The sequence below is a fragment of the Cheilinus undulatus genome, linkage group 14 (genome assembly GCF_018320785.1).
Source record: "Cheilinus undulatus linkage group 14, ASM1832078v1, whole genome shotgun sequence".
Lineage (NCBI taxonomy): Eukaryota > Metazoa > Chordata > Actinopteri > Labriformes > Labridae > Cheilinus > Cheilinus undulatus.
In genome coordinates, this window is record NC_054878.1 from 7,381,531 (window position 1) to 7,393,530 (window position 12,000).

The 12,000-nt window shown below is 40.8% G+C and overlaps 1 protein-coding gene across 3 annotated transcripts in view; it reads left to right on the top strand.

The window, feature by feature from the left end:
• Window positions 1–717: 717 nt before the first annotated feature.
• epha7 (eph receptor A7) overlaps window positions 718–12,000 on the top strand; it is a 187,908-nt gene continuing 176,625 nt past the window's right edge. For all 3 annotated transcript variants that reach the window (XM_041805147.1, XM_041805149.1, XM_041805150.1), the window contains exons 1-3: window positions 718–878; window positions 2,323–2,387; window positions 5,889–6,558. In XM_041805147.1, the coding sequence (XP_041661081.1) occupies window positions 785–878; window positions 2,323–2,387; window positions 5,889–6,558 (829 nt within the window). In that variant the 5' untranslated portion in view covers window positions 718–784. The remainder of the gene's footprint in view (window positions 879–2,322; window positions 2,388–5,888; window positions 6,559–12,000) is intronic.

Sequence of the window (12,000 nt, forward strand, 5' to 3'; positions counted from 1 at the left end):
GGATAAGAAGGAATAAGAAGAACTAAAAGCCTGTCTATGGGAATCTATGGGGCTAATTTGCCTGATCTAGACATGTGGAGGCTTTGACCTTGCTGTTGGGGCCAGGGTTCCTCCCCAGGGCCTTTTTTTTTTTTTGATAATCAGAATCTATTTTGATGCTGTTTGGGTCACCCCTGGCCCCTTATTAAATTTAAAATCCAATCATTGAAATCAATTCCAGAGGTCTTCTCATATTTGATGCTCATCTATGATGACTCTATCTGGAGGCCCCTTGGAGCACGAGGCCCCAGGCAGCTGTCTACCCCAGCCTGGTTTTAAAACCTCCTGTGAGTGTGACACTGTAGTAGACAGAACTAAATTTAAAGATTGTTTGGCGGTCTTTTCATCACCCAGAATCCTCTCGGGCTCACACACACACATTTGTGGTGTGTTCGTGGAGCATCCCTTACCCTTTTCCTGAAAAAGACCAAAAATATCTAAAACCAAGTTGTGACAACATTTCCTCCGCCGAGCATTCCCCAAAAACCTTCATCCACCTCCGCGCTCCCATTGGCTCTATCTTTCCTGGATGCGTCCCCGTCTGCGTCAGGACTGGACGCTGCCCCCGCCCGTCAGCCTGACTGGCATGCGCGCAGCCAGAGTCTCCTCCCAGCGGCAGCAGACGCTATTTGAGTGTTGGAGCAGCGGATTGTTGAACATAGAGCCGGTTTAGTGTCGTCAATGGGAAGCACGCGAGACGGTGGCAAAGCGAGTTACGGTCTACAGTGAATCTACGGCTGCTACCATGCTCTTCACGTCTCTCCCGTGTCTGTGGATTACATTTTGCCTTCATTTATGCTGTTTTGTAGACAGCGGGGAAGCACAGAATGCGAAGGAAGGTAAGTTCTTAAAGTTTGGACTGCTCCATCCCGTCGCATTTGGAAGACATCCTCTAGAATAAACGGAAAGGTGTCCAAACCCAGCGCGAAGACCGCGTCCTTTTCTACATTTTTCAGATTGAATTCCTTTTACTGAAAAGGTGGATTTCTTTGTATCCAGAGCGCCGTCACATGAGGCTGGCGTGCCGGGATGACAGCGCTGCTCCCGGGGCTGTTTGCGAGCGACCTCTCGGTGTTTTTACGCACGGCAGTTAACGCGGATTAGACGCAGGAGCTGTTGTTTTTATTTAACTCAGACACCAGTGCGCCATCCGAACCAGCTCGTTAAAAGACTAACAATCTGTCACGACAAAACTATCAGCGGATCGATCGTCCCAGCAGGCAGGCTCTCCTCGCTGGAAGTGCGAGAGCTCCGAGACCGTGTGCGTGGACGCGGTTTCGGAGCTTATTTCCTCCTCTGAGTGGTCTCTAACAGTCCCGTCTGGTGCTGGTTCTTTTGATGGAAAATACGACAGATTGATGCGGATGCGTAATCTGCATCAGATGCTCAAGTTGGCACCATCTAGCCAATAAAACCCCAAATTAGAAGAGATTTAAAATCTCCACAAGGCTGAAAATGACACTTTAAATTGATGAGATTCTACATTAATGCGTAAAATAGACAATCAGGCTGATTTCCTCGCATTTAAACTACATTGTAATAGCCTAACGGAGCGTGGTGCGTGTGTCAGAGCTGGTATGAAGTGTACATCCATGGTTTTAATAAGCAGGCTTTCACAGACCCCCATACGTGAAGGATATAACCTGAGAATATTTGATATTTTACGTCCTGGCTGCCTCCCTGGATGGAGCTGTCTGCTGATATGAAATAGGCCCCCACATTTGAAACAACTTCATTTTTATGAAAGCAGCCGCGGTGCCGCTTTGCGCTCTTTCCTCCAGAACATAAAAAGGCAGCTTTGACAAATCCTCCTCCCCAGATTTAATCTGCAAACAAGCCGTTTGCTACACGGATTCGCTGTTTGGGCAGAAATATTCCCGAGTTCAGCGCGTGTTGGTGCTGTACGTGCGTCGGGATGGAAGCAGCCGCTGCGTTGACCTTAACGCATCAACTTCCACTTTAGAAATAATAAACAAAGGTGAAGAATAACCCCGCATCCATGGCACAGATGCGCTTAAATCTTATGCGTAATAAAAGCTATGCGTATTTCCTCTCTGTGCGCACTGTCAGTGCCTCCATTCGTCTCCCTCAAAGTTCCCGCAGGCAGGCAGGAGGACCTGTCTGCTGCAGTGTGTATTTTCTTATTGAATGTTTTCTGCTTTTGCTGCTGCTGCTGCCTAGAAATTAGGTCACGGGTGTACGCGCTATAGATATCAATGTGTGGCCTATCAGAACCCGGTGAGATTTAACCACCTGCCTCTCCTCTCGGTTTCCTGTCACTAGTGATTCTGCTGGACTCCAAGGCACAGCAGACAGAACTGGAGTGGATCTCCTATCCTCCCAATGGGGTAAGTCTGCACTATCTCTGCATCGCCCTGCACGCAGATGTACTCCACATTTATTTCAATATGTGCTGCAGCTTTCTCTGCTCAGTCACGGGAATAACAGGATTTAACCCTTGCATAAAGCTAGGACCATGTTTAACCCATTTAGACTGTTCACGATAGTGAAACCCCCCTAGATGCCCTTGTCTTAGCCTGATCGGACTTTTCCAAAAAGTCATGAAAGTCACACAAGTCCCACATACACAAAATATTTAAAAATGTCATACTTTGGTCTAGGTGCAGCACATTTTTGTAGCCTCTTTGTGCCAAATTTGACCAGTTTTGAAACCTAACAGCAGTAAAACCACCATAAATCTTTAAAATACAAACTAAATTTTGACAATTAATACTAAAATGACCCAAATTATACAACAATGACATTTTATTTGAAGTTACACTTTCATGCAGGTGCTACAAATTTGCAGATTCAAAATGCACAGCACTGACTCAAATCTAAGCATGTATAACAGTGTTAAATCTAATGAAAAACTACATATTTTCACTTACATGAAGCCCAAATCTTCCCAAAGGTCCAAATGGATATTTTGTTTTAAGATAAATGCAATGATAAGGCTGAAATTGCAAGTAAGGACTTACAGTTTCTAAAAAGCTGCCCATTTGGCCTGCTGAGTGTCATGCATTGCATCGAATATCTTTTGACAAGATTAAAAAAATCTGTTTTGACCTGCAAGTAATGCAGGAGAACACAGAAGTCATGCTTAGGTCAAATTTGACCAGTTATGATGCCTAACAGCAGTAAAAACACTCTAACTGTGGGTCATTAAGTGTTATTTCCTCTTTAAAAGTACATATTTCAGCTTACTTGAAGCCATTTCTACCTAAAAGCCCGAATGAATGTTCTGTTTGGAGATATGAAGCCATAATAAGGCTGAAATTGCAAGCAATGACTTATTTTTTTCAAAGCTTCCTATTTGGCAAGGAAATGCTCATGCTGAGTGTCATGCAATGCAATGACTCAAATCTGAGCTTGTTTTTTTGTGGTTTTGCTACTAAAAGAGCGTATTTGTGCATGCTTGTAGCCATATTTGCCTCAAAGGTCTAACTTAATATCTTCAAGCAGGATATTAAAAAGCCAAAAGGGCTTGAACTGCAAGTAAAAAGTTAGAATAAACAAAAATGTCAGTCTGGCAAGAAAACACATTTTTTTTCAGTTGCATACTTCTGTGCAGGTGCTGCACATTTTCAACAATGCTTTGATGAAATCTAACCTGTTTTGACATCTTACAGCAGTAAAAGAACTGTAAATGCAACCTTTTAACTCAATATTTGACTTTTTATAAAGTGACCCATATTACAGAGAAGTTAAAATTTTCTTACAACTTTGGACTTTAGTGCAGGTGCTACAACTATGTCTACATTAAATCAAATTAAATGCACTACAGTGGCTCAAAACTAGTGTGTATTTGGTTATTTCCTTTAAATAAATAAATAAATAAATATATATATATATATATATATATATATAATTTTTTTTTTCTAATGAGAAGAGACACTTACCTAAAAGATCCAAACAAACATCTTTTTACAATATATTAAAGCCAAAGATGCAGGTAATAAATCAAAATAAAATAATGTACCAATTTTGCAAGGAAATGCACTTGCTGAGTAATGCAAATTCCAAAATGCACAAAAATGTCTTTAAATGTCATACTTCTGTGCATGTGTTACACATTTTTGTACAATGAGGCTATTTTGGATCAAATTTGACCCTTTTTTTTTTTTTTTTTTTTTTTTAACATGTAGCAGCAATTAAAACACCCCAAATACCTATGCCTTAGCCCAGAATTTCATTACTTTTCTTAAATGGACCCACTTTACACAACAGCTAAATTCTCTTTAAGGTTGTACTTTGGTGCATGTGCTCAAATTTATGTGCGTTGAGGCTAATTAGAATCAGATCAGACCTGTATGAAATCCTGGGAAATGCATCTCAGTACATATTTGTCCTTCTGTGAAGCTTGATTCACACGGAAAGTCCAATAAAATTCTAGTTTCAAGATTAAAAAAAAGGCAGAAAAATATGCCTGGAATTGCAAGTAATGACTTTAAATTGCATATATCTGCCAATTTAGCAAGAAAACTACTTTCTAATTTGGCTTTAGGAAAGATTTACAAATTAATTTTGATGATACAACTCTCAGTGTGCTCTGAGAGTTAATGAATGCTTATTTAGTTGTAACAGATGGTAGTTGTGAGGATTTTCTTGATGACAGAGCAATAAGAACAGTGTTTAACCCTACTGTATAACTCTGATCCTAACCCCTACATAATAACAACCATCACTTACTGTCAGCAAAGTTTTAAATAAACTATATTCAGTGGTGTAGTTGTGCCTGTAGGAGTGGCTGTACTCATCATTTATCTCCAGGCATGCAAGCCCATCCTGCATATTTGATTTGTCTTAAAGTGGTCCTTTAGTATTTGCACAATGTCACCTAACTTCTGCTGCTTTTGGGGGTGAGGATCACAATGAAACTAGGAGCCAAAGTGGAGCAGCTTTTACCATCACTACTGGCCCACATGTAACTACAGGATCATGCATTTTGAGCTAGCTATCCCACATTCACTTGCAGAGACACACTAGTGTGCTCTGTCTAGGTTTTTGCTGCCTTTGCCGCCATAGGAGAAGAGATTTGGAAGTCGGCGCTCTCCATTTAGACAAAAAAGAAGCCAATATACTTGCATAAAACCTGCAATACTCCTAAGGACTACGTATAAATCCTTATGGCTGATATGTTTTCATGTCTTGAATAAAACAGGGCATGATATTGTGAAGTTTGTCTGCAAAAATGACTGATATGACGACTGAACACTCTCTGCAAGCATCAAATAAGCATTAATCATGCATTTATTCACTCCAGATAGGCTGTTTATGCATTCTAAATAGATTTGTAGTGTAGACTTTGGCGTTGATGCTTGTTATGACAGGATTTCTGGCCAAAATCGACCCAGACTATGCTGTGAAGGTGTAGAATATGAAGGCAACATAAGGGTTAAATACACATTGCAGCTCTCTGTGCTCTGTAACAAGAATAGCATGATTTAAAGGAGGTAAAAAACATACATAAGGACACCAGCCTGTATCCCCGCTCATGATGAGAATAAAAGATTGTTAGAGGTTGTTTTCCTGCTGCTAAACTCCCCGAGCTTTTGACATTCAGAGCACAAAGGCCTTAAGCAAACCTCCTCCAAGTCGGAGCTGCTCTGATTAAAAAGCAGGCAAAACTTTTTAAATAAATAATGTGAGCAGATAAAGCCAGCACGATCTGCCTTTAAAGATTAGTGATAAAAATGCAAACGCTAATCTCCCTTCATTCACAGACTGTATTTCATATCGTTTTTGTCAGTGTAATCACCTCCGCTTTTATTACCAATCATTACATTTCACTGAGGTGTAAATCCAAGATGGTGCCGCTCTCTGACGGATGCTTTCTTTACTTTCAGTGGGAAGAGATCAGCGGCTTGGACGAGAACTACACGCCCATTCGCACGTACCAGGTTTGCCAAGTCATGGAGCCCAATCAGAATAACTGGCTTCGGACTAACTGGATAGAGAAAGGCAATGCCCAGAGAATTTTTGTGGAACTGAAGTTCACCCTGAGGGATTGTAACAGCCTACCTGGAGTAGTGGGCACGTGCAAGGAGACGTTCAACTTGTATTACCAGGAAACTGATTCAGAGGTGGGCAGGAGCTTACGGGAGAACCAGTATGTTAAAATAGACACAATAGCGGCGGATGAAAGCTTCACTCAGGGTGACTTGGGCGAAAGGAAGATGAAGCTGAACACAGAAGTGAGAATAATCGGCCCCCTGTCCAGGCGGGGCTTCTACCTGGCCTTCCAGGACGTCGGGGCGTGCATTGCACTCGTCTCTGTCAAAGTGTATTACAAGAAGTGCTGGTCTATCATCGAAAACCTGGCCACGTTCCCAGACACCGTGACGGGATCGGAGTTCTCTTCGCTGGTGGAGGTCGAGGGCATATGCGTGAGCGACGCGGAGGAGGAGGCCGACAACTCCCCGAAGATGCACTGCAGTGCCGAAGGGGAGTGGCTGGTGCCTATTGGGAAATGTATATGCAGAGCTGGATTCCATCAGAAAGGGGACGCGTGTGAACGTGAGTACCTTTTTTTGTGCATTTTTAGAAGCAATTCCCAGAGTCTTGTTGAATCAGGCCTCTAATAAATGCGACAAAAGGTGTTCCAGGAACAAAAAGAAGGCAGTAAACTGGGGACTAATTATGATTTGATCATGCAAAGTGGGTAAAAAGCAATTTAGGCATTGCTGGCTGGGTAGTTGTGTTAGTAAATGAGCTTAAAGCGGCTGATCTGACGGGAGTAAAGATGGATAAAATATTGAGGCCAAACATCCCTAGAGTAATAATTGGATTCAGTGTTAATTGATTACAAGGCTCTTAATTTATAGCCATGATTGTGTTGACACTGGGATTAAATAATAACTCTAGTTTAGCTCCCCGGCTCGATTTCTCCTCTCTTTCTTCATGGCAGTGAGCCAACACAATCAGCAGCAGAGGTTTAGAAAGAGTCCGAACCCCGTCTTCCAGTATCTCTCTCCCCCGGCCGAGTGACCCTGACGGGGAGGGAAAACAAAACGCCGCCGCGCTGTGGCATTTAGGCCTGGGGATATTTATGAAGCAGCCCTAACAGGAAGGGCAAACACACCCTCTCGCTGTGGCTGCTTTCTCAGTGCCGGATCGTGCCGCTACACTTAACAATAACCTGCTCTCTGTCACTGCGACAATCAGAGGATTACGTTCAGTGGCTGCCTGACTTGAAAGATAAAAATCAGTATGGATTAAAAGGGTTTGACTCAGGTCACAGAACTTAAGTGGCCGGCCCCGTCAGCCAAACCTTTTTTTTTTTTTTTTAAGTGGGGAGGGGGGTAACCTCAAAGTAAGCAGCTTATGAGGAGCAGCAGCAGTAATAACTGAAAGGAATGACTCTAAGAACAAATGCAGGCAGACGAGCCTTTATGCCGTGCTGCCATCCATTAGGGACTCTACAGAGGGAGGTGTGTTAATGAAATATATCAGGCTGTGTAATTTCAATTGTGCTACATTTGTAATGTTAGCAGGCGATTGCTAATTCAGCCCCGCTGAGCTCCTTTTTATTGTTCTTCTTGTTTTAATATGCAGAGATGTTGGATCCAGTCATGCCCTTTGGTGGAAAGATTTATTTCCACTGGGAGAGCGAAGCAGCACAACAACCTGCAGCTTTCCTCTCCTTATTATGTCTCTCACTAGGGCTGGGCAACATGGGCCGAAATATATACTTAGATATTTTTTAGTCAAATGACCATATGTGATGCATGTCTTGATATTTACTTAAGGAATAGAATAAAAGACACTGGTTGCAATACCAGAATAACAAACTTGTATTTAGTCAGAGATGTCAGTGCATGGCAGGCAATCAAGTTTGTACTTCAGTTATGATTTTGGCCATAAAATAACAGCAAATATGTTTGTTGGCTTCTTATCTATTTCCATTTTTGCTGTTTTTTAGTGCGGGTATCCACTTTTTGATTTTGCCATAATCAAGCAGCTCAACTCAACACCTAATATTGGGCAATTTTTATCTTCAGTGGTTAGAAAGTGCTAAAACTAAGGGAGTTTTTTTTTTTTTGCAATGTGGAGCGGAAATGTTGCAAAGGCTTTTTGCCAGATGAAGGCCTCGTACGTAATTGTTGCTAATTCTTGCTTCTTGGACAGAGTGAGGGAGTTAACTTTTAATTTCTTGTTGGCTACATTGCCCTCTGATCATCTCTCTTGGGATATATGGAGCAGTTTTTTCTTAGCTAATACATTGGCAACATTTAGAAAGTAATAGGAACTGGCAAAGATTGAGGGAAACTCTGATGACAAATGCATTGACAACATCTGGAAAGGCCTAGATTCTTAGAGTATCAAAATGTAGGACAGAAAGTGAAGACACTTAATGATTTAACAAAAAAATAGACAATTTTTGAATTGTGCAGATAGGTTGGCAACATTTGAGAAAATTTTCCTGAACTAGTAAGTAGCCTCGATTTATAGGGTTGCAAAAAGTACAGAAATCTTACAGTCTTAGCTTGTTGATGATTTTTAACCAACAGGGAGAGAGTGCTGTCTCAGTTGCACAAATACATTGGCAACATTTGGAAAGTTGAAGGAACTGGCGAAAATCAGGGTAAATCCTGGTGACAAATACATCGACAACATTTGGAAAAGTGGATGGATCTGGCCAGAAGCAAAAATGTTGAGAAGTTGAAGAATACAAAAACTTAAAGATTTCTAGTCATATGCTTTAACCAAAAGAGACACGGCACTGTCTGAATTGCACAAATGTGTTGGCAATGTTTGGAAAAGTAGAAGGAACTGTTGAGGAGCCTAGATTTTTAGGGTTTCAAAATGTACAGAAACCTGAAGCTTGTCGCCGATACTTCAAACCAAAATGGAGAGCAGTGTCGGAATTGTACAAATATGTTGGCAACATTTAGAAATTAATAGGCTATGATTGAGTGAAACCCTTGCAAACCCTGACCATGAATACAGTGCAGGATTCAGAAAAGTAGGTGAATCTGGCAGAGAGCAAGAAAAGTATAAATTAAAGCACTGTCATAATTGTACAAATATGTTGACAACATTTCTAAAATTAAGATTAACTGGTGAGGAACCTGGATTTTTAGGGTCTCAAAAGTTACAGAAACTTAATGCTCAGTAAAATGTTTTTAACCAAAAGAGAATGCATGGTCTAAATTGCACACCTATGTTGGCAACATTTGGAAATGTGGTAAGATCGAGGGGAAATCCCAGAATGGTTTCTCTCTTGCAGGAATGCATTGGTGACATTTGGGAAAGTGGGTGGAACTGGTGAGTGAGGGTTTAAAGGATTTCAAAAAGCAGACTTTGAGTTTATTTCTATTTCATATGGTTAGAATAATCTCAGCAAAAGAAAAACAACATAAAACGTCCCCATGGGAACAAAAGCAATCAGCTGGAGTAGCTAATCATGATGACCTTTAGTTGTATTTTTAACCAAAGAGAAAGGAAATATTTTGGAAAAGTGGTAGAAATTGGCAAAGAGTGAGGGAAAATCTTGGAAGAGTTTCCCTGTTACAGAATAATGTTGACAACTAACAGGGAGCTGGAGGTATTTAGGGATGTCAAAAGGTTCAGGGACTTTTAAACTGTAGTTCTATTTTTAACCAAATGAGAGCGAACACTGTATAAATTGCACAAATACATTGGTCGGAGAATTGGGTGGAGCTAGGGGTTTTTTAAGGGTACCAAACAAGTAGAGAAACTTAATGATATTCAAACATTTTTTTTTACCAAAAGAAAGAGAGTACTGCAGAAACTGCAGAATTGCATGGACAATATTTGCTTAGTAATGGGAACTGGTAAAGATTAAGGGATTCCCTGGCAGGATTTCGCTCTGGCAAAGGTATGTTGCAACATTAGAAAACTGGTTGGAACCGGCCAGCATCGAGGGTTTTAAATACAGTTACTTAAATGTCTTTAATCATATTTTTTAATCTAAATGCATAGACTTTTGTCTGAATTGTTCAAACACATTGGCAACATGTGGAAAAAGTGATGGAACTGGCAAGGAATAAGGGAAAGCCTGGCAGGATTTCCTACCACTATTAGAAAAAAGCTCCTAAATGAAGTGAAATGAACAAACTGATAAGTCCCCATTTGTACTAAACATTTCAAATCAAGTTTCTTGTAATCAATAAGCAGATATATGTGTATTTTACTATCTCGTTTTAGAGTATGCTGATGTGTCTTAAAAGCTCGATATACTCCCTATCCCTGTGTCGGACTGTTGCATTTCTGTCTTCATTAATCTCTTCACTGGTCAGCTAAAAAGCAGACAGAAGCAGCAGCATGCCGAGACGACCCTCAGGTTGTTTAAAGCCCGAGGTAGAGGCCTCCTTAATGCGTATGTGGATCAAACTCCAGCCCTGACACGGCACCTTTATGAGCTTTATCTCCACCGAGGCATGAGAAGCCTTTGTATTAAGGGGTAGTTAATCTAAATAAAATGAGAATCACGGTGCACCATCAGCACTTCTTCCAGCAGCTCCACTGACATTAAATTGTCCATTCAGTAGTTTCCCCTCAGCACAATCTAAAAGCTATTCAAAGTATTTCTATCAGCTGAACAGCAGAGCGATGAGTCCAAGCGGCTGTGACCAGCGGTAAATGTGAAGCTCTGCCATTTGGACCTCAGTGTACCCCGTCTCTGAGTAAAAGTGCATCTTTATGATCGTGTCTGCTGTTGTTGCTCTTGTTAAAAGGGCTCTTTACTCTACAAACAAACTGCTCCAAGTTTTCTCATCGCAAATCATCAAATACAGACGTTTTCCCACAGGGCAGTGTGAGTTCAGTCTCTTTTAAGGTCTGTTTTCTAAGTCCTTTTAAAGTGGTTAATGTGGAACAGCATTTTTTTTGTTGGTTTAAGCAGAGGAACTGCTTAGTTATGGTCATGGTGTTTTATAGTCATAACTTTAGTGACTTTGTGTGTCACGGGACTTTTACACAAGTCTTGTGCTGCTTGACTCTTGCACACCAAGTAGCTCAAAGCTTCTAATACAGCAGTGCCATCAGTCTTATTTTTTGTGGCCTTATAGGAGGACATTTGGTAAAAAGATTTGGATGTTATACTAGGTAGGGATGGGCAATATAGACCAAAGGTATTCATAGTCAAAATTGGCCGGAAGGTCTGCAGTTTGTCAGGGAACAAGGGTGCATACAGGAGGTGGCCAAAGCCAACCTAGAGATCTGATTGGCCACCTCAAAAACTCTAAACTAAGATTGGCTATGTGCTTTCTCAGAGACAAGACTTTAACCAAATGTTCAGCCTGTGTTGTAGCCCCCTTGTCATGGCAAATTTGCTTTTGTAAGTGCTTAAAATTGTGAATTCTGACATCTTATTTGGTAGACCTTAAAAATAAAGCTAAGAGAACTTACAATATGTGTGTTTACTACTGTGTTGCTTTTCAAAGTAAAATAAAAAGTGTAAATATACATGGGAATTCAACATCTTTCTGGATAGTTAAGCATTAATTGTTGAATCAGGCACTAGTGATGAAGCATATCAGCATGATAATGACGACCAATGTTTAGGCTAAAAAATCTGCCTGTATCAGCGGTAAATATTGGCAGTATGATCAAATATGTTAGTTTAATTCTAGGCTGGACCAACATCAGCTGAGGCCTTTCTTAATTCATCATTCTTTACACCCTAAAGTTTGCTATAAGGACTAGAAGTCGTTCACTCATTCATCCTCAAACTTTAAATTGTGTGTTTTAAAGACTGAAGTTTTATGTCTGAACTTTATTTAAATATTGATATCAATATCGGCCAAAAGTAATTTGTAGATAAAATCCAATTTCATGCATCCCAATGAGGGGAATAAATAATCAACAGTCTTGTACTTGGCTGCACATACTTCAGACTGCCATTGCATTAGTTTCTGCAACAGCTGGGCCACTGCAGTCCTAAAATGTCTGGCTACTCCACTGTCATAAAGGAGTGTCTATCACAGCTACAAA